Source organism: Strongylocentrotus purpuratus, unplaced genomic scaffold (genome assembly GCF_000002235.5).
Source record: "Strongylocentrotus purpuratus isolate Spur 01 unplaced genomic scaffold, Spur_5.0 spur5_scaffold_12, whole genome shotgun sequence".
NCBI classification, from domain to species: domain Eukaryota; kingdom Metazoa; phylum Echinodermata; class Echinoidea; order Camarodonta; family Strongylocentrotidae; genus Strongylocentrotus; species Strongylocentrotus purpuratus.
In genome coordinates this window covers 4317678-4340652 of record NW_022145597.1, presented here as the reverse complement: position 1 = coordinate 4340652, position 22975 = coordinate 4317678, and the positions used below count along the sequence as shown (strand labels likewise).

The 22975-nt window shown below is 36.8% G+C and overlaps 2 protein-coding genes across 2 annotated transcripts in view; one reads left to right on the top strand and one right to left on the bottom strand.

Moving 5' to 3' along the window:
• The window catches only part of LOC593868 (multidrug resistance-associated protein 5), a 41639-nt gene extending 25727 nt beyond the window's left edge, over nucleotides 1-15912 (top strand). Inside the window, exons 12-26 of the mRNA XM_030981637.1 lie at nucleotides 678-881; nucleotides 1536-1708; nucleotides 2249-2337; nucleotides 3044-3234; nucleotides 3868-4005; nucleotides 4764-4893; nucleotides 5112-5394; nucleotides 6257-6443; nucleotides 7072-7161; nucleotides 7764-7950; nucleotides 9305-9464; nucleotides 10774-10852; nucleotides 13707-13820; nucleotides 14533-14697; nucleotides 15405-15912. Of these exons, the coding sequence (XP_030837497.1) occupies nucleotides 678-881; nucleotides 1536-1708; nucleotides 2249-2337; nucleotides 3044-3234; nucleotides 3868-4005; nucleotides 4764-4893; nucleotides 5112-5394; nucleotides 6257-6443; nucleotides 7072-7161; nucleotides 7764-7950; nucleotides 9305-9464; nucleotides 10774-10852; nucleotides 13707-13820; nucleotides 14533-14697; nucleotides 15405-15497 (2283 nt within the window). The 3' untranslated portion in view covers nucleotides 15498-15912. The remainder of the gene's footprint in view (nucleotides 1-677; nucleotides 882-1535; nucleotides 1709-2248; nucleotides 2338-3043; nucleotides 3235-3867; nucleotides 4006-4763; nucleotides 4894-5111; nucleotides 5395-6256; nucleotides 6444-7071; nucleotides 7162-7763; nucleotides 7951-9304; nucleotides 9465-10773; nucleotides 10853-13706; nucleotides 13821-14532; nucleotides 14698-15404) is intronic.
• Nucleotides 15913-19342: 3430 nt separating this feature from the next.
• LOC105447431 (multidrug resistance-associated protein 5-like) overlaps nucleotides 19343-22975 on the bottom strand; it is a 45161-nt gene continuing 41528 nt past the window's right edge. Inside the window, exons 25-26 of the mRNA XM_030981636.1 lie at nucleotides 22579-22743; nucleotides 19343-21926 (exon numbers count right to left, since the gene is read on the bottom strand). Coding sequence (XP_030837496.1) covers nucleotides 21834-21926; nucleotides 22579-22743 — 258 coding nt within the window. The 3' untranslated portion in view covers nucleotides 19343-21833. The remainder of the gene's footprint in view (nucleotides 21927-22578; nucleotides 22744-22975) is intronic.

Below are 22975 nucleotides of genomic sequence, written 5' to 3'. Positions count from 1 at the left end.
GTAGGTAGGTGCTCATAATCAAAAGGGCGTTGATTGCTTCGGCATTGGGGTAGTACCTGGCTTTGAGTTCTGGTTTATAAAAATGCCTTATTCAGCGACTAATATCACATGCTTTAAATCTATGAGAAAAGGATTAAATACACTAGTTTCAATTCTTCAGGGCAGTACTATTGCACTAGATAGTTCGATGATTTATACAGATACTTCAAAATGGTTTACTTCGAATCATCGGTAATCACGTCGGGTCGAGTAGTTACCCGACCTTTTGTAAAAATGTCCCCCTTATTCACGAAATTTGGGGGCTAAAGTTTGTGAAACAAACCTTTCTCATCTACAACTGGTCTGGTCCAATTTACCCCAACATTTGTGAAAAAAAACCTGGTAAATCTACAAAATTTCGCATGGTCTTCCGTTTCGTTTTACGAAAAGTCGTGTAACCCGACCGGACGCGATGACCCGATGATTCGTAATAAGCCCTCCAAAACTGTTTGTATCCCATTCTATCTAAAGTTGAAGTTAGAATAACCTTTACTTGAGAGAGAACATTGGAAAATGCTTAAGTCTAAACATCACAACTTGATAATTGAATTGCGTATGTGCTAATATATGTATACTATAGATTGATGATTATACATTATAATCATTATATATTCAATCATTCTTCTTTGATTCCAAAGATAGGTGAACGAGGGGTCAATCTGAGCGGTGGTCAAAAGCAGAGAATCAGCCTAGCACGAGCAGTCTATGCTGATCGAGATGTATATCTGCTAGACGACCCTCTTAGTGCTGTAGATACACACGTTGGTAGACATATCTTTACCAACTGCATCATGGGAACTCTGAGGGACAAGACGGTGTTATTTGTCACTCATCAATTACAGGTCATTACTAAAGAATAATTATAATGATGATGATAATAATAATGATACTACTAGTAATAATAATCATAATAATGATGATAATAACAACAATGATAATCATATTATATAATAATTATAATCATAGGAAGAAGAAGAAGAAGAAGAGGTAGGAGGAGGAGAAGAAGGAAGAGAAGAATGATAATGGGGACTTATTTAATATATAGCATACATCTTTGTGATGCTTATGGCACTCCAACCTTATATTACCCCCGTCATAGCCGAGAGGGTGGCAAATGTGGATTAATCTCTTGTTAAGGAAGTTAATGCCGGGCTGGCGTTCGAAACACCAACCTGGGATTAGTGAATAAACCACTTTACCATGAGACCTTCACACAATTAAAGCGACCCTCCGTGATCGTACTCAGCATGGAACGTAGTGCCATACCCCTATCTATAAACAAAACAAAAAGAGAGACCCGTTTCATGTCTTGTTATCTATAACAAAATGCTAAATTTCCATGACAAATTTGCTCTCAGCCAATCAGATGCCATGATTTCAGTAGCGTATAACAGCAGTAGCTTGTAACTTGTTATTGATATAAAGTTTTATGAAACGGGGCCCAGTATAAGCTTTTACAAATGATAATATTCTGTGTTTGTGTTAATGCTTGACAGTATCTGCAAGCCTGTGACACCATCCTGGTGATGTCCAATGGACGTATCGCTGAGCAGGGTCCTCATGATGACCTCATATCGGAAGGAGGGGAGTATGCACGATTCATCACTGCTCATAACATCAAAGATGGCGAGACGAGAGAGGGCGCAACTAACCTGGAAACGAACAAACAGTTAGTCTATGAACAGATGATATTTTAGACATGTTGCTTATGTTGTATGCTGATTATAAAATAAGACCGTTTGGTATAAAAAAAAAATATCCAATTTGTATTAGTTCAGTTGAAATCAACAGAATCTGATGTAGGAATTTGTATACAAATTAAAAAAAGAAAAAATATTTGAGAATATAAGTCGGTACATTTTAAGAGTAAAAATGAAATGCCCCGACGGTTTTAAGTTTTAGTTTATACAATTTCATGGCCATGAGGCATATTCGATCTCAAAGTGGGTATTGGATCCGAGGAAATTGGTGTTGAAGGCTCATTACTTCAGTGATCAATCTAGTACTCTTTTGTTTTATGGTCACAAGTTTTACAGACCTATGAATATTTTTAAAGCCTTAACATTTTGAAAATAAACTATTGTAACAATGAAGTGTATTGTGAAAATATAATATAATTTCTGAAAGGGTCTTATTTGCTATCTGAAACCTATGTTCAATACAGTCAGAGTATTCTTACTACTAAGTTACTGCTGGAAACTCTTTGCAGGCATGTGATGCGACATATCTCTGAAGTACAGAGCTTACCAGGTGATCTAGATGGACAGAGTGAATCATCGATTCATGAACGTGATGAAGGTACTTGGAAGTAAATCTACATATTATGTATTGATAAAATGGCTCCAGCATGAATTGCATTAAAAGGAGTGAGCCTGGTATGGTATTGTATTTTTTCTCCAAATCACAATATAAAAAATAATGCAAATAAAATATAAAAATATAAAATATAAAATCAGGGTAAAGTGAATGGCTTGAGCCCACTCATGCAGCTTTGTCAATACGACAAAACTGTTCTTCCTTGGGGTCAAGAAAAATAAACGAAAAGTAAACTTACAGTTTAAATAATACAGTAATTCTACTTAAAGTCGTAAAATTGACAACTAATGGATACGTCACTTGACTGTGAATCACATGGTGCGTGGTTCGAGTCCCGTCACAGCGCGGATGTCCTTTGGGAAGATATTTATCTACATTTGTCACCCTTCACCCAGGTTTAGTAAATAGGTACCCGGGAGGACGATATTCCTTGAATGCTTGAGCACCTCATCATGGTAACTCGGCAAAAGCCAGGGTAATACAATCATTGCAGGGCCCTCACGGAAAATTATTAATACTTATGAGGCTACCCTTGGTATTAAAGACATGTCATTATTTGTATAGTTGTTATTATTATTATTATTGATATTATCATCATTATTATTATTTTTGTCATTATTATTATTTGAACGTTTGTTCGTCTTCATAGTTGTTTAGGATAATCAATTCCCTCTAATTGTATTTTCAGACAGTCCGTTGTCTGCAGAATTGACTTCTACCAGGGGGCCTGGATGGCATACATACCATGCCTACGTAGAGAGCATGGGAGGTTATCTCAATGCCACTGGTCTCTTTCTCTCCTTCATAGTGCTAGTTGGTCTACTGGTATTCAATAACTGGTGGCTTGGGTACTGGATTCAGACCAGTAACTCCAGCCAGGTGAGTGTTGTGTAATTCAGAGCACTGTTTTGGAAAGATTAATGGAAGAGATATGATAAGACTTGATTTTAAAAAATATCACATTCATCCATATTAAACTATGCAAACCTCAGTGTGACACAAGTACTCTTCAAGCATAAGTGTCATTTTTCAAATATTTATTTTTGGTTGTTTTGATTTTCGTTGCCCTGTTTTATTTCACATAATATACAATCTTTGCTAAAAATAATATGTTAATTATTGGAGATCTTATACATTATATTTGTTTTGCTCTTTTTGCAACGCTTCTGCTGAACTTTGGAACAAAATACCTTAAAATGTCAAAAACTGTCAGAATGTTAACCAATTCAAAACTTGTCTTAAGACACATTTATTCAAAATTGCTTTTGATGATTATATTACTCTGTACACATTGATGTATATTTCATATGTATTGTAATTTGTAGGTTTATTTGCATTTTTTTGTTGTTTTGTTTGATATGTAATTGTTTATCATTGTATTTTGTTTGTTATAGCGCTTAAGGACTTCGGTGGTAAGTGCTTTATAAGCACCGTTTTTATTATTATAATTATTATTGTTTTCGTCATCTCTGACTCTCAGTTTTTCTGATATTTCACTGATGCTGTGTACAGGGGAATAGCAGTGGATTGGAAGGAGATGAGATGAGTTTGTCAGAGGATGCCAATCTAGGTTTCTACGCGCTGGTGTATGCAGTATCTCTGGCTGTCGTCTTTGTTGTGGCAGGTCTTAAAAGCCTAATCTATATGAAGGTAAACATGATGATAGTCATTGTAGCAAGAATAATGATGATGGTGATGATGACATGGTGACGGTGATGGTGGTGATGATACCACCATCATCACCACCATCACGGTGTTGATGGTGGCGATGATGATGGTGATTACGATGATGATAACGGTGATTAGGATAATGACTAGAACAATGATGATTTTGATGATAGTGATGATGAAAATTATGATAATAATAATGATAACAATAATAATACTAATAATAGTATTAACATTAATAATAATGATATTGATGATAACACTAATGATAATAATAATGATAATAACAATACATAGAATTACAGGGACAGCACACTTGTAGGCAGTTTACACTGGTTTGAACCAACTTTTACATTCATAATCTAACTGATAAACACGTAATGGTATTTGTTTTCTGTGAAAGTAATATATAGCCAGTTTGGCAATGGCATTATATCTTGTACAGGCAATGTGAAAGAGTAAATATATAAATGGGAGTGATTTTATATTTATTTCATGATGACATGATTCATGTATATTAAAACTTTCATTCAAATTGTTTTTATTTTATTTTATCTTCCTTGAGGCCTCTTAGATGTATAAATTATATAAGATGACATGAAAGCTCTTCATTGACAATTTTCCCTTCAAATTGCTTTTGTTTTTTTCCTGGTAATTCCTTTCTTAGATTTACAGTCAATGCCCGAACACGTGTCTGCAAACAACATGTAACAGTGTTATAATCTTTTATGTGATTTCAGTTGACTATGAGATCATCATCCACCCTTCATAACAGGCTGTTCGAGCGAGTGGTAAGGAGCCCGATGAGATTCTTTGATACCACACCTACCGGTCACATCTTGAACAGATTCTCTAAAGATATGGATGAAGGTGGGTTTGGAAGAGAAGTTCTGGTAAAGTTGGAGTAGAAAAAAGTGTACTTCTTAATTTGTTTTAGTCAGTTTTGAACAAGGTTATAATAGAACAAAAATATTGTTCTTTAAATGCCCTCATATTCAAAATATGACAAGAAATCGAGTATGTGTTTGGACCAAACGGTTGGGCAACATGTGGGTGTAAATTATATATCACCCTTGTTTTGTCATCAGTGGACGTCATGCTCCCCGTCAACGTCGATATCGCCGTAATGAACACCATGGTCATCATTGCCTCCATCGTCAGCATCTCTGCGGTATTTTATTACTTCATGATCGTCATCATTCCTGTCTGCATCGTTTCCTACTTCATCTTCGTCTTCTATCGTCGTGGGGTCAATGATCTCAAGAGGCTAGAGAACAGTAGTCGCTCGCCATGGTTTTCACACATCGGATCAACAACGATGGGCTTGTCAACTATCCATGCCTACGATAAGACTGAAGAAGTCATTGCAAAGTAAGTATTACCCTGGTTTTACCGGCTTTAATATTTCGAGTCGTCGGCTCGGGTCGGGTGGTCGCGTTACCAGACCTTTAGTGAAAACATGCCCCTTTATTCAAAATGTCGATGGTAATGTTTGTGAAATAAAACCCTCTCTTCTACAAACGGTCTGGTCCAATTTACCCGAAAGTTTGTGAAAACCCATCGGCAAATCTACGAAAGGTCGCGTCCTTTAACGTAGATCTTCAATTGAATTTCCGCTTTCGTTTCACGGAAGGTCGACCACCCGACTTGACGCGATGACCCGATGATTCGAAGTAAGCCGGTATTACCATAGAGGCTTATTATATAAGTGAGCTTCATAATCTCTATTCTCTTTGGATAGTAAATGAGCTTTTTTAGAATGTTGTCACAATTTGTAAAGTCCATAACAATTTCTTTGAATCGTGCTTTGTTCATAACTGTGTAGTACATTACTGTATTTCGCTCATAATGATGTACCTGTAATGTAGGTTTTGTTGTTTGTTATTTTATATAAATTCTGATAAATGGTTGGTCTTGGTAAAATAAAAAGCACTGTACAGAGAAAGATGTATATGGGACTACACAGATGGTGTCGGGGCTACTAACCTTGATTTCCTAATCTCTCTATGCTCATTACTCAGCCAGTATACATTTTCTACCGAAATTGTTTGGCAATTGACATTTATCTGTAATCTTGAACATTCAGTGTAAGTTTCGTTTGATTCTGTGGGAATTCATTTTCTTTGTTTAAAACCAGAACTCACCTTTAACTTTAAACTTCTGGCAAGGCAATGAAGCTCATGAAATTACCGCGGACTACACACCTGGAATTTTTAAACTTTTATTTTCTCAGGTTCTTGGATCTGTTGGATATGAATGCATATCCACTAATGCTCTTCAGAATGGCAATGAGATGGGCTGGAGCTCGCCTTGAACTACTGGTCCTTGTTATCATCACCATTACAAACCTAATGGTCGTCCTGAAACATGGATCAGTGCCTCCTACTCTTGCAGGTTTAGCCATCTCATATGCAATGCAGGTAGGCTGTTGTGGTTAGGAAGAGGGGGAGAGGGTTGGACAGAGAGAGAGGGCGAGGGGCGGGAAAGACAGAGTGATAATATGTTTGAAAACAATGTTTGAAAACAATATTTGATAAAAAGGAAGAAATTGATTTTGAAAATGGGTGAGTAACGGTATAAACGACATAAAAGAACATTTCTTGACGAAGGGAACAATTCGTCCCTATTTTCACGAAGTGACGGTAGTGAATGAAAATCACATACAATTTGCATGCGGATTTTCCTCACTACCGTCACTTCGTGAAAACAGGAACGAATTGTTAGATGCTCTGAATACCATAATAGAGTTATTGCAGGAATTCGACACCCGGTTGATAATATGATGTTAAAAGAAATACACTGTACTTGGAAAACATTTTAATTTCTGCTTTCAAATCTAATATAAAATTATTAGCATAGGTCGGGGCTGGGCTACAATCACCGTTCCAAAAGTCCCTTGGGAAAGTTTTGTCGATGGATTTCATATTTTGTCGGGTAGAAATTAACCGTCAAAAAGAGAGGAACATGTGTTCACCGGCTTTACCATATATTGATAAGCCTCTGTCAGATAAATTTTTTCTTCTTTGTCTGTTTTTTTATTTTTCCTAGCTAACGGGATTGTTTCAATTCACCATGTCCATGGTAGCTGATGCTGAAGCACGCTTTCTTTCAGCTGAACGCATCCTTCAATACACCAAGGTATTCAGGCTATTACTGGTCAAATGTATCTACAATGATTTCTTGAAAAACCAAATGAAACGAACATTGAATTTTCAAATCTAGCTATATCAGATATGTAGTTACGATAATAAACTAGAGTTTCCGAAGTAGAATAATCAAATAGATCAGTATAATTTGGAGAAAGACTGGATGTAATACAAAGGTTTTGATTTTTCAGTGATATGCGGAATGTAGTCGCATTAAAATATGCTCCAACGCTAATAATTCTCGCTCTTTGTGAAACCCACAATACTCGAATCTTCCCTTTTAATCTTCTTATTATGTATGACATTTTGACGTTTGTGAGAGGTTATGTATTCCCAGAACTTGTCATCTAACAAAGTCTTTCCTACTATTGAATAGGAAAAGTGGATGATATAAACAACTTTTCAAATAACAAAAGACTCCACCATTAATTATATCACAAGTATAGCAGCATTGTCAATGGAAGTTTCTTAATATTTTTCCCAAATTCCGTTTTTGTTCGAATTTCTAAATAGGACACACTCCCTTTAAGTGATCGACCGCAATTTCTTTTTTTTTAAATAACACCTGTTATGTTTCAAATTCATTATCCCCAGCTCCTGGAGTTGGAGGCCCCTGACGAGACGACAGAGAAGCCTGACAAACAATGGCCTTCACAGGGAGCCATCAAGTTTAACAACTTCAAGATGCGTTACCGTGACAACCTCCCTCTGGTGCTGAAGAGCATCACATGCAACATCCAGGCAGGGCAGAAGATAGGCATCGTAGGGAGAACAGGATCGGGTGGGTTACTAAGGGCACCTGATGTGATAAACTTATACCTTGGGGGTGTTTCACAAAGGTCTAAAGTCAAACTTAACTCTAAGTTGGACTTAAAAATCATGGAGAGCCATTTGTAGCCTTAAAATAAAATATATTTAAAAGCGAAAATTGAAGTATTTTACACTTTTTATAAATTCCACATCAAGAACGTGAAATCTCCTTGATAATAGAAAATATGAATGATTTGAATCAACATTTTATGCCATTTGAAATAACTTTATTTTACGTCTTTTAAAATATTTTCATAGCTGCTAACGGCTTTCCATAATTGTTAAGTCCAACTTAGAGATAAGCCATAAGTTCAGCTTAGGATCTTTGTAAAACACCTAACCGGTTTGATATCCATCTACCTTCAATGTATGACTAAATGTGAATACCTGCACGTGTTATGTTGACGTTGATATTTATTTCACCTGACTGCTAATTAATTAATTACATACTTCCAATTAATATCCCTTGTAAACTTGATACTTTTTGTGTTTTTCGTAACTCAAGGTTGAAAGGTGGACTGATTGAATTAGGGTCTAAGTTGAATATTTTTAGATTTTAGTATGTCACATTCTCAATAAACATAATTGGGACAAATGCGTTTTCCACATACTTAAAAAACTAGGTAAGAATATTAATAATTCAGTTGCTATGCTAACTATATATATAATCAGCCATGGACTTTCATCTCTAAGACTCACCCGCAGAACTTGGCACCTAATTAATGTAGGCCACGTATAGGCATCAAACTATTGGTTTGTGTTTATCCCCTAGATTGATCCCTTGGCTCGAGACCACAGATCTATACAAACACGAAGCCATCACGCCTCTTCATAATTTTGTCCAGCGTTTTTTGTTTATTAGCAGAGGCAGTAGAGGGCATATTTGTATCCCGAATGGATAATAAGAAGGGGAAAATGTTGATTATATTTCCCAAAAATGTTTGAAGGCTCGTTTGGATAGGACACGGCATAACCGCAGCGGGTTTTTCTTTTCTTAGGGTGTCAAGTGTCATACGCTTCACATTTCTGTATGTTATAACACAGAGTACAGTAAATACTTTACACATTTAAACAAAAATGGGGCGGTGTACCGCTTCATATCTGAAAAAAGCCTTAAGGTTGATATTGAAATATCTTGCTCGTTGAAATACCCATTCAAAGGTTTCAAGTCATATTCAAAACCAAAACCAATTTATGTCTATGCAAAAATGCTTGATATAAGCTTGATAATCCAAGGATTTAATTGCCTTCATGAATTCATTTATCTGCCTGCACATCAGTCTTTCAACTTCCGTTTGCGATTAAATTTCTTATCATCCCTCCAGGCAAGTCATCTCTAGGAGTCGCTCTGTTTCGCTTATTGGAGGCAGTAGAGGGCAGTATTTTCATTGATGGTGTCGACATCAGCAAGGTTGGTTTGACCCACTTGAGATCGAAGCTATCGATCATCCCTCAAGATCCGGTTCTCTTTATCGGTACAATCAGGTGAGGAAGCATACATTCTACCCAACCTAGCTGAATGCCTTTACACTGCAACCCAAAATCGTCGATTTTTCTCACATTCCAGTGTTTTGCTGGTAGATGCTTTGCTCTGCTATGCAACTACCGGCAAGCGCGGCGAAAAATTCACATCTGGAGTGTGTTTTATTTTATTAACCGCCTGCCAAAGTGTCACCAATTTTTGCAATATAAATCAAAACTTCGATACGACTCCGGTTTTTCGTCACGGGACTCTCCTCGCTTCTGCATATTTTCAGAGTTCAGGGTTTACTCTCAAAATGTGTTGTATAAGTCACAAACAATGATATTAACAGTGACCTTTTGTTACTTTGATCTTCTGTAGATATAAACATGCTTTATCAGAGAAGATTTGTAATCAAAAACTTTTCTTCAAGTGGTGTGATTGAGCCAAACCTAAAACCTTTCGTGAAAAATGAGAATCAAAGACAGCAATCCTCGGATAGATCATCCGTCCCCTCCCCGAAAACCTACTCCTGGGACAATTACCACTTGTACTCATTTTACATTCGCCAGGGTTAATTCTCGGAGGGTCACCAAGATATTTTCTTAGGGTATGGATGAAAATCGTTTTACTAACATATTCAAATGGTATTCATATTTTTTAAACAAAGATTGCTCTAGACAACCTGAAAGCTTGCCAGGGGCTCGCCCGATATAGCAACAAGTTACGTATAGAGACTGGATGATTCAAAATATTGAAGTTCATTCATTGAATACAGGTTAATGGATGAACACGTCACTAGGTCCCCAGGAGAGAAACATCCATACCTTCTAATATGTTAGTAAACCGGTCTATTGGTGCAGAATCTATTTAGTATTTGAATAGATGGTAGATAAGGGTAAGTAATCTAAGGATCTCAAATGTACTCGTCCTGATACTAATATATATCTATAAATGAATGTGTGTTACCATACAGGTAGGTCCTATCAGGTTAGGCAGGCTTCCTGAACGCATTATGCTTAGGCTAAGATGGATATTGTAAATATCTTATGACAATGACGCCGACTTATTAAGAGTTGCAATTGATCCGCATTGATCACAAGTCTCTTTGTCACAGAGCTGGAATGGATATCAAGTAGTGATTGATTTAAATGGATCTCGACTGTTTATAAGACGGATACCACAATAATCGTGCATGCATATTTTTCTCTTTGTATTATTCACCTGTTATACATATGTAAAGATTTTACTAAATTTCTTATTATCAAACATACAAGGTAGTGGTTTTATTTCGCAGAAGATAAATCGGTTTTCTCTAACTTCTTTTCTCAGATACAACTTGGATCCTTTCAGGGAGCATGAAGACGAGGCTTTATGGCAGGTTCTTGACAAAGTGTACATGCAAGAAAAGGTTAGTAGCTTTCTACATTAGCTGGATAGGTTGTGGCAATCTTTTATTGTGTCACGCTCATAATTCTTTCACAGAAGACTATTCCTCTACTCCAGTTGTCATGCAGCAGCGTTATATGAACTAATTCACAGTTCACTTGCCTACATTTATAGGATTGTTCATTTGATTAAAGTGTTCTATACGAGACCATAAAAAATACCTTTTCATTATTTTGTGTTTACAGTCCAATCCTTTGACTGTGGACAAAGGTCTTAAAGGAAATTGCACACATATAATAGCGGAACAACCAGCTAAAGTTTGCCTGGTCCTACCGATTGTATGGATTTTGAAGAAAAAAAAACACGAATCATTCTCCAAAAGTGTACCTAAAGAAAAACAATTTCCTTAATTGCTGAAGAAATTACCTCTTTTTCTTAAAACCGACGAAACTGATATTGGGTTTACTCTGCATTCCTTCAGCGAAATTCTATTGTCGAAGGAAAGGACTGTCTTTGAATTTGTTAAAATTATTTGAAGCCAGTTGGAGATTTTACTATCTATTTTTGATAATAATAACTTTTTTTGTGTAGCACTCATGCCTGTCAGACTTGACACTCACATTTTCTCTACAAACATTGTCCTGGCCTTAGCAAAGCAGCCATTATTGTGCTAAAGCATTTTAAGGTACCCATTTACCTTACTTGGGTCGAGTGTGTCAAATGCAGATTAATGTCTTGCCAAAGAACGTAAATGATTTGGCATGAATACGAACCCCGGACCATGTAGTTCACGGTTCGAAGACTTATCAACTAGACCACAGGGCCTCTACACCTTCGTATAATAAATCTATGTCAACTGTGTAATTTTGACTGAAGTTTAGCAATGATGATAATGATAGTCAAATTTGTATTGCGCATAATACTACATTTCTAAGTGATCTGCATTGTAATCATTATTACCATGGTCAGTGAATCCAATTGATAATACGCACATGATAATATACACGTTCCACTCCCTGAGGAGTATTGCAATGTCACTCGTCTTTACTAAAGATAATTATATTCTTCATCAAAAGAATATATATCGATAACATAAATTTTGTCTAGTGATGGGTTTTCTGGTAGAATCAAAGCAGTTCACATTCAATTACGAGTACCTTACTATTTCACAGATCAGTTCCTTGACGCACGGCTTGGTTCAAAACAGTTCACATTCAATTACGAGTACTCTTACTATTCCACAGATCAGTTCCTTGACGCAAGGCTTGGTTCAAAACAGTTCACATTCAATTACGAGTACTCTTACTATTTCACAGATCAGTTCCTTGACGCACGGCTTGGTTCAAAACAGTTCACATTCAATTCCGAGTACCTTTACTATTCCACAGATCAGTTCCTTGACGCACGGCTTGGTTCAAAGCAGTTCACATTCAATTACGAGTACTCTTACTATTCCACAGATCACTTCCTTGACGCACGGCTTGGATCAAAGGAGTTCACATTCAATTACGAGTACCCTTACTATTCCACAGATCTGTTCCTTGACGCACGGCTTGGTTCAAAGCAGTTCACATTCAATTACGAGTACTCTTACTATTCCACAGATCAGTTCCTTGACGCACGGCTTGGATCAAAGCAGTTCACATTCAATTACGAGTACCTTACTATTTAACAGATCAGTTCCTTGACGCACGGCTTGGTTCAAAACAGTTCACATTCAATTACGAGTACTCTTACTATTCCACAGATCAGTTCCTTGACGCACGGCTTGGTTCAAAACAGTTCACATTCAATTACGAGTACTCTTACTATTTCACAGATCAGTTCCTTGACGCACGGCTTGGTTCAAAACAGTTCACATTCAATTACGAGTACCTTTACTAATCCACAGATCAGTTCCTTGACGCACGGCTTGGTTCAAAGCAGTTCACATTCAATTACGAGTACTCTTACTATTTCACAGATCAGTTCCTTGACGCACGGCTTGGATCAAAGCAGTTCACATTCAATTACGAGTACCTTTACTAATCCACAGATCAGTTCCTTGACGCACGGCTTGGTTCAAAGCAGTTCACATTCAATTACGAGTACTCTTACTATTCCACAGATCAGTTCCTTGGCGCACGGCTTGGATCAAAGCAGTTCACATTCAATTACGAGTACCCTTACTATTCCACAGATCTGTTCCTTGACGCACGGCTTGGTTCAAAGCAGTTCACATTCAATTACGAGTACTCTTACTATTCCACAGATCAGTTCCTTGACGCACGGCTTGGATCAAAGCAGTTCACATTCAATTACGAGTACCCTTACTATTCCACAGATCTGTTCCTTGACGCACGGCTTGGATCAAAGCAGTTCACATTCAATTACGAGTGCTCTTACTATTCCACAGATCAGTTCATTGACGCACGCCTTGGATCAAAGCAGTTCACATTCAATTACGAGTACCCTTACTATTCCACAGATCAGTTCCTTGACGCACGCCTTGGATCAAAGCAGTTCACATTTAATTACGAGTATTCTTACGATTCCACAGATCAGTTCCTTGACGCACGGCTTGGATCAAAGCAGTTACTATTCCACAGATCAGTTCATTGACACACGGCTTGGATCAAAGCAGTTCACATTTAATTACGAGTACTCTTACTATTCCACAGATCAGTTCCTTGACGCACGGCTTGGATCACAGCAGTTCACATTTAATTACGAGTACTCTTACTATTCCACAGATCAGTTCCTTGACGCACGGCTTGGATCAAAGCAGTTCACATTTAATTACGAGTACTCTTACTATTCCACAGATCAGTTCCTTGACGCACGGCTTGGTTCAAAGCAGTTCACATTCAATTACGAGTACCTTTACTATTCCACAGATCAGTTCCTTGACGCACGGCTTGGAGTCCTTGGTAACCGAAGGAGGGGATAACTTCTCTGTAGGGGAGAAACAACTCCTGTGTATGGCAAGGGTACTACTTAGAAACAGCAAGGTATTCATAGTGTTGCCAATGATTTTGTTTTCTTTGTACATTTTAAGAAAATCGCTAATTGTTTGTTTAGCATGAAGATGTTGAGTAACATAGTTGACAGAAGATTGACAAAACTCAAGCCCCATGACACTTTAAACCTATTAAAATATGTTGTGTTCAGGCCTTCTGATAGTTTGTTATACGGGGGGGGGGCACCTTCTATAAATTAGTTCTTGTAAATGCCGATGGGGTATGACTTCTTTTTATTTGATGCTTTTGGAGAAAATGGATTGATTATAAAAAGGGAATTGCCGTAATGAGGTGTACATGTTTATTTTATTCATCCGATGAACGACATGGCACCGTAACATGCTATGATGTTCTTTTTTTCTTTCTCAAACCATTATTATAAAAGAGTCGATATTGTAATAAAGTAGATAATCATTGATGACTAACTTGCAATCCTGGATATTGTCTCTGATCCCCTCCATCTGATGGAGTATGAAGCTTATACCGGTACTTCTTTGATTTAAATTGTTGCTTTTGTTGTTGTGCTTCCTGCAACATAAATACATCTACATAGCATTCAGTGGTCATTTCATGCTTACCTCGGAAAAATCTAACAAATTACAACAACAAATCCTGGTTATCATCACCGTGGTAACAAAGTAACACAAATCTCTTTCTTCAGTTATTTATGTAGGTGCAACAATCAATACCCTTCCTCTTTCAGATCCTATTCTTAGATGAGGCGACTGCAGCCATTGACACAGAAACAGATAGCTTGATACAGCAGACAATACGAACAGCTTTCAATGACTGTACCACACTCACCATAGCACATCGACTCAATACAATACTGGATTCTGACAAGATTCTAGTTATGGATGATGGAAAGGTAACTTGTTTTGTCTGACTTTTATAAGCTCTGATTTTGTGTAGAGAAGGGGCAATTGCTCATTGGAAAAGCAGTGCTTTCGTAGTTGAAAGATCCCGGGTTCGAAACCAAGTTGATGCACTGGTGTCGATTTGGTTTAAGGCATTATTCATCCATCCTAAATCCCTAGAAGAACACGTGAAGCCACCAATCGCCTGGTTGTGACATTGCAAGCATACTCATGCTTTATACACAGTAATGGAAACAAATTTTTAAAAAAACATCAAAATAACAGCATTCAAGAGGGAGGTTGATAGCTTGTGAGACTACCCATTCAAGTTTTGGTGGATAGAGGAAAATTAATTGCACTAGTGTGTGCATAAAGTGCTTTCAGATGACTTATTAGAGGGGAAATGAACATTTGAAATAATGTATGTCCGACAAGGAAAAAATAGTGATGGGGACATAGGGTTGTGGCACATGTATGTAAGCGTATGTCGAAAAGTATTTGAAAAGCAGATTTTGTCCAAATCCGCCACTTTGGCTGCCGGACTAACTGAGCATTATAACTCTGTCTACCTTTAATTAATGTACGTGTGTAAATTGCGGGTATTGCAGTTTGTCAAATAAGAAGTAATGCTTTTGATTCAGTACGTTTTCAACTTTCAGGAATATGGAATAGGGGACTTCCAAAAGATTTAAAGCGATTTGTTTCGTTTCTCTTGTAGATTGTTGAGTTTGATTCTCCTTCCGACCTCCAAAGCGATCCGACCTCTATCTTCAGCAAGATGGTCCTTCCAGCAGAATCTCAGAACGAGTGACCTTCAGGACTGGTCTAAATGGATGAAAGCATACAACACTTCATTAAGTGTTTAGTTGATCCCTCCTAGCATGCTAAACAAACCAATCTTTATATTCTTCAATAAGATTTTCAAAACAAACGAATTACAGGCCTGGAAGAAAGCATATAGCGAGCACGTCATAGCGTATATGTTAGGTTTGACCCCTTCTTGGATTCTGAACAATCCAATATTTATTTTCTTCAATTAAAACAAAAGCCATTTCATATCGAACGACCTACATGCCAGGATAAAAGCACACAACAAGCACTTCATTGAGATCTTACACGTTGAGTTTGATTCCTTTTAGCATGCTGAAGGATCGCATCTCTGTCTTGGGTATTAGATGACCGTGTGGTAATATGCACTTTTAGATTTGCGTGGACTGCTACGTGTGACGTCCACTGTCAGTGCCTTAAAAGGACGTCACACGTAGCAGTCCACGCAAATCTAAAAGTCCCTATTAAAGCTAACAAGTGATCTGAATGAAAGCATTTACCCCCTCTACGTTGACTATACATGTCAACAGTAACACCGTAAACATTCTGATAGAGGACAGTCATCTCTGTAGCAATCGCTCCGGTGATTTTCTATCTGCACCCTAAAGTCGGCTCAAGAAATATCTGTGCAAAACTGTAACCGACCGTTTTTGTACAATGTGTCCAAGAAAGAAGAAAAAACGAAACCGGGTTTCATAACAGAAAGGTATGAATGTTTTCATACGGATTTAATGCAATGTAAACTTTACATCCAGGAACTCTGACGTGATTCAGAGACAATTTGAGGCCGAATAGTGCTGCATCTACAGTGTTTCCCAGAAAAAAACGAAACCATATTTCATGGCAAAACCTTTCTTTCATAATGTATAATTACCCTGAAGGGATATACATTTATGAAAAGCTCTGCTTCTCTTTCATTTGATACCAAACTTATTATTCAGAATTTATGCATGATTGAATTAAATGTAGTTTTCACACACACATTGCAACTTTGAATGAGTTTTGAGGGTATATATGTACAGGAGTACAGTAAACATATTATATGTGTGATAGCGATAAGGGCGATTTACGATAAGTGATTCGGTAATATTGTTGAAGGTTGATGAAAAAAATGCGTAATTTGCGTATGAAATGTCACTTATTATATTCCTTCTACTGTATTTAACCCTCTTGCATGAAAACAAATCCTGAAACAATTCTCAAACCATCAAGATATTTATGGTTTTCTTTGAAGGCGTCACTGTGCGAAACCCTCTATTCAGTAAATTATCCCAACCATTTTTGAATTTTCCAAACCGTTTTTCTATGAAAAAAAGACCTAAAGATAGGCTTTAATAAATCTGTAAACACTACAATGTTTGGAATGGCATATAGAGCCAATTCATTGCTTTGTGACGATTTACATTCATCTAAAACGTAATTAGATAATAATAATAATAATATCAGATATTTGTAAAGCGCACATATCCACCCTGTTATAATATATTCAGGAGAATTAAGGGATCGATCAGATTAGTTTTTCCCAATTTTTATCTTTAATAACGGTCTGTTTTTACTCAAACTTTCATATTATCTTAATTGTACATCTAGTATTAAAGTCACTACCGTAACACCATTGTCTATCATGTGAATAATGTTACCGAGTCCCTTTAAGATATATTATGGGTTGAATGGTAAAATAATCAATCAATCAATAACATTCTAATAAATACATTGTTTACTTTTTATTTTTAGTAAAATAAATAGGTTCAGGGAGATGGGGGTTTAACTCTATATCCCATCTCTATGCTTGTGGTGTTTCAAAAAACTTGTTATCAGTGACAAATGACAGTTTTTGTTATAAGCTACTGAAATCCTTGTTTCTGATTGGTTATCAGCAGATTTGTCACTGATTTTTGTCATTTGTCATTGAAAAAAGGGCTTTGTGAAACAGGTCCCTGTACAACGTGCATTAATATGCGTGATACCGATGATGGCGATTAACAACATAACTATAAAGATATATTATGGGATTATGGTGAAATAATCATACAATTACATTTTTTTTAAAATACGTAGTTCACTATTATTGCTAATAAAATAAATAGGTATACAGGAATACAACGTTCATAATTATGTATGCGTGATACCGATGATGGCGATTGACAAACTTTAGAGCTATCTTTAATGTTGCTTGTATGGTAACATAATCATTCAATAACATATACTTACATTGTTTACTGTTATTGCTAATACAAATTGATAGTGTTGCAAACTCAGCATTTGTATCATTCAATTATTTGAGATGAGACTTCTTGTTGTTTGTTAGAACCAGCCTCGGGCAATATCCCAATTGCAACCTTCACTTGAGCGTATAAAAACAACTATTTCTCTCAAAGCAGTCATTAATACTATACTATAATACTAATACTACTAATACTGCTACTACTAACAACAACAAAAATAATTAAGTGATAATGATAATAAATTATAATCATGGGAAATATTGCGGGGAAAAAATTTGTTCATAAATATCTACCCATACATACATAAAGTACTAAACAACTGCAATTGAAAAGGGATAGTCAGAGAAAGAGAGACAGAGAGAGAGAGAGAAAAGAGAGAGGTTTCTCAGACAACGACTAGCAATAAAAGCGATATTTACTGGAAGATATTCGCGGTATTTAAAATAGGTGGATATTTTTGTGTAATAGTCCTTTAAAAAGAAAAAAAATACACCTTCTTCCTTAACGTCTTGTGTCTGTTAATGTAGCTAAATATACTTTTATATCCTCTTATGTGATACATGTACATATACATTTCTACGACTTATATCGCAACTGTTATTGCATTAAAAACACAAGGGGCAAACCATATCATACCATACAAACCACCATTCATTTACCATACTACCACTGATACCATGCAGACCATCATCCATCTACCATACTACCACTGAGACCATACATACCATCATTCGTGTACCATACTACCACTGAGACCACACAGACCACCATTCATCTACCATACTACCACTGAGACCATACATACCACCATTCATTTACCATACTACCACTGAGACCATACATACCACCATTCATCTACCATACTACCACTGAGACCATACATACCACCATTCGTGTACCATACTACCACTGAGCCTGTACAGACCACCATTCATTTACCATACTACCACTGAGCATGTACAGACCACCGTTCATCTACCATAATACCACTGAGACCATACATACCACCATTCTTGTACCATACTACCACTGAGACCACACATACCACCATTCATTACCATACTACCACTGAGCATGTACAGACCACCGTTCATCTACCATACTACCACTGAGACCATACATACCACCATTCTTGTACCATACTACCACTGAGACCATACATACCACCATTCGTGTACCATACTACCACTGAGACCACACAGACCACCATTCATCTACCATACTACCACTGAGCATGTACAGACCACCGTTCATCTACCATACTACCACTGAGACCATACATACCACCATTCTTGTACCATACTACCACTGAGACCACACATACCACCATTCATTACCATACTACCACTGAGATCATACATACCACCATTCTTGTACCATACTACCAATGAGACCATACAAATCACCATTCATTTACCATACAACCACTGTTTTACTACCCTACAGCCACCATTCAGTCGAAGTTACATTAGCAGAATTTTGGCTGTATATAGTGAGCATTATTGATAATGTTAAGGCTACACAACCATCCAAATAAATAGATTACTTGACTCAAGAAATATTTTTTTAAAAGTACTGTATTTACAATATAATATCTCTCAGTCACTAGTACTTTTTTTTAGTGGATAGCATTATCTCCCAAAAATGGTTGCATAGTAAGACCTTCTTTATTTGTTATACAAAATACAATATAATTAAAGTATAAGTTTACCTAGCAAAGAATTATTACACTAACCTGTGATATGATACTGTCTCTCAATAGACCGGTTCGTTATAAGCACACGGTTCAACTGACCCGGATTATCCACAGATATTTGATATGATACTGTCTCTCAATAAACCGGTTCGTTATAAGACACGGTTCACTTGACCCGGATTATCCACAAATATTTGATATGATACTGTCTCTCAATAGACCGGTTCGTTATAAGACACGGTTCACTTGACCCGGATTATCCACAAATATTTGATATGATACTGTCTCTCAATAAACCGGTTCGTTATAAGACACGGTTCAATTGACCCGGATTATCCACAAATATTTGATATGATACTGTCTCTCAATAGACCAGTTCGTTATTAGCACACGGTTCAATTGACCCGGATTATCCACAAATATTTGATATGATCCTGTCTCTCAATATACCAGTTCGTTATAAGCACACGGTTCAATTGACCCGGATTATCCACAAATATTTTAAACTTGGAGTAGTCCCAAATTGTGCATTTCAAAATAACCACCGCTGCCAAAGTCATGGATGTACTTTATGAATACCTTCTGTTTATGATATTGATAATAATACTCAGTTTTTATATAAATAACGCTGTTTACCCTCATGATAAGAATACTCCCACATATGTGCCACATAACGTACTGTCAGTGCATTATAATTATGATCACATAAGTTTCATTCTAAGTGTATTTCAGTACTAGGTGGGTTTTAAAATGTTGTACAAATGACCACTATCTTCCCATGCAAAGTTAGCGACTACAAACTGGCTTATAGTTAGACCGATTATAATTAGTTGTTGCTAGGTTGGACAAACATTATAGCTTATCATACCTAACGACACGTTATTATGTACAATTTGCATGCTGAATATCAAAATACAATTTGTTCGTAACAGATGAATGAAAAAACAACAATTCGTAACGAGGCACATAACAAAAACATACATATTAAATTTGACTACAAAACGAAAAATTGATATCCTAATTGGCCTATCGGGTCCTCAGAAGAGGGAAACAAAAGCCTACATTTCCACACATCTGAACATACTCGAGATTCTATTGCCATGAATATTCTGTTTATTGAAGTTTGAGCCTAACTATTCCAAACGCTACCTCAAACAATTAGAAATTGATGAACTGACTCAAAGTGAGAAGAAGAAAAAATCGTACATCAGGAGCGTGTGTTATGTATATGGTTTGGTGTAAAAATGTCAGATGTAAAAATGTCAGAGGTAAACAAATGTCAGAGGTAAACATGTCAAAGGTAAAAACTCTAGAGGTGAAAACGTCTAGAGGTAACAATGGCATGTACTCGTATACTTGTACTGGCTGTAAACACGAAAGGTTGTAAAACCAAAGAGATAATACAGCTGGAGTTACTATACGTGCTTGTCTTTGAAGAAAAAAGAAGCTTCTGTGCCGCCAAACAAAGCATGACAAATATGTACATGTACTTCCCATGCGGGTGATGAAAACATTCAGATAGCCTCATCTTGCACAACGAAGAGACACTAACAATGGGCAAAGTGTTGGGTTTTTAAAAGTTGCATCACACTGCCCCTAAATTGTCCTAACATCCCGGACCAAATGGAAATATTTCGAGTGGGCATGTGAGGGCATTAATAGTAAATGTTTTATTTTACAGAATAAGCTTTCATGATAGAAATACTGAATTACAGTGCTTGGAATGAATGAGAAAGAGACTTGAACTCTGCACATGAAGCGTATGTTTGTGACACTTTCTAGGCTTTATATATCAAGAAGTTTTTAAACTTTGAGGCTTTGTTACTATAAATGATTATAATGCAACTGCGTGTTTACTTATTGTGCTTCTTGATTCATCATATTAATTGAGCATAATAATACTTTAAAATCTAAACATCTTTTTCAATCGCTGTTGTCTACCTCGGCGACGTGAAACCTCCGACATCGAAGAATCAAAGCATTTCAGAGATTCATTTGTGCATCCTTTCAATTATGTCAGCTGTATGCAATCAATATAGCGAGCTGGGACTCCATTTTGTAATACCTCTATGATTCAACTAATGCCAATTACACCATCTTATATCTTAGAAATAATTTGTCTTTAGCTAGCTGTTCTCAGATTCAGCCATGACACTGTTTTCCTGAATGGCTACCATGTTGCACAATTGTTCAATGTACGTTAAAATATGTGAGGTAAATATAAAACTATGGCAGAAATAAAAGATTCCGGAGGTACAAACAGTAATTAGACTAATATGAAGCATTTGTATAGCGCACCATAACAATACGTCAAGCTCTAAACATCTTTCTCAATCGCTGCTTTCTGACTCGGCGGAGTGCGACCTCTGACGTCACCTTTCCTGGATAGACTCTTGAGCTAGGTGTTCTGAGATTCAGCTGCGGCTAACATCCCCCTGAAGATAGACTTTGGGTTTGCCCGTAGAGCTATGGGCGAGTCGAACTCAGCAACCTGGGGTATGGACACACATACAGAACAAATATGACACATGAATTTATGAAGATGATATTTTAGGCCAAATGAAAATAATTTCTAATTTCTCGTTTCCTCCTCTTTCCCTTTCTTTCGGCTCTTCTCGTTTTGTTTTGAAATTGAATTAACCACAATTTGAGTAAATCTATACGATTGGGTAAACTAATTTGTTGATATATGCAAACCGCATAATGCTTCTAGTCTCCGTATTGATGATATGTAAAATAACCAAATCTGTATTGAACTTGACCTAGTATTTCTATTTACAGAAACATGTAACACCTCAATTGGTACTCCGGAAAAAATAAAGTCGTCTTGGTTCTATTAACCCGTAAAAGGCGTCCAGCTGGAGTGCTAATAAATAATTCTGACAGTAATTTTTGCATGGAAGATATTAATTTCGGGGATTTCACCCCTCTCGAGATCCAAAAGTGAGAAGGGGGAAAGGGAGGTGGTAGCTTATTTCCTTCTTTTGTTGTTGTTGATGTTTCTTATTTTTCATTTAAGCTTCGATTCCTAATTTTCGTCTTTTCATATAACAACAAGGGAAGACGAACAAACACAAATACACACACACACACACACACACACACACACAAGAAAATAAATTGAGAGGATAAAACCCCACTACCTTTCCATCATCCATGACAAGAATCTTATCTGAGTCTAGTACTGTAATAAGTCGATGTGCTATGGTGAGTGTGGTACAGTCATTGAAAGCTGTTCGTATTGTCTGCTGTATCAAGCTATCTGTTTCTGTATCAATGGCTGCAGTCGCCTCATCTAAGAATAAGATCTGAAAGAGCATCGGTAATGTAATTTGTTTTCAGTTTGGTACTAGAAAAAGAAAAAAAAGAAAACATAGTAACGTGTATCAAGGAAACAGAAAGTGAAATAGCAAATATTGTGAGACAGACAGAGAAGGACACAGAGAGAGAGAGAGAGAGAAAGAGATGAATATTGAGAAACAAGAAGGACGTACACAGAGAAAACTATGTAAAAGAAAAGAAGGAGAAATAAAGGGAGAG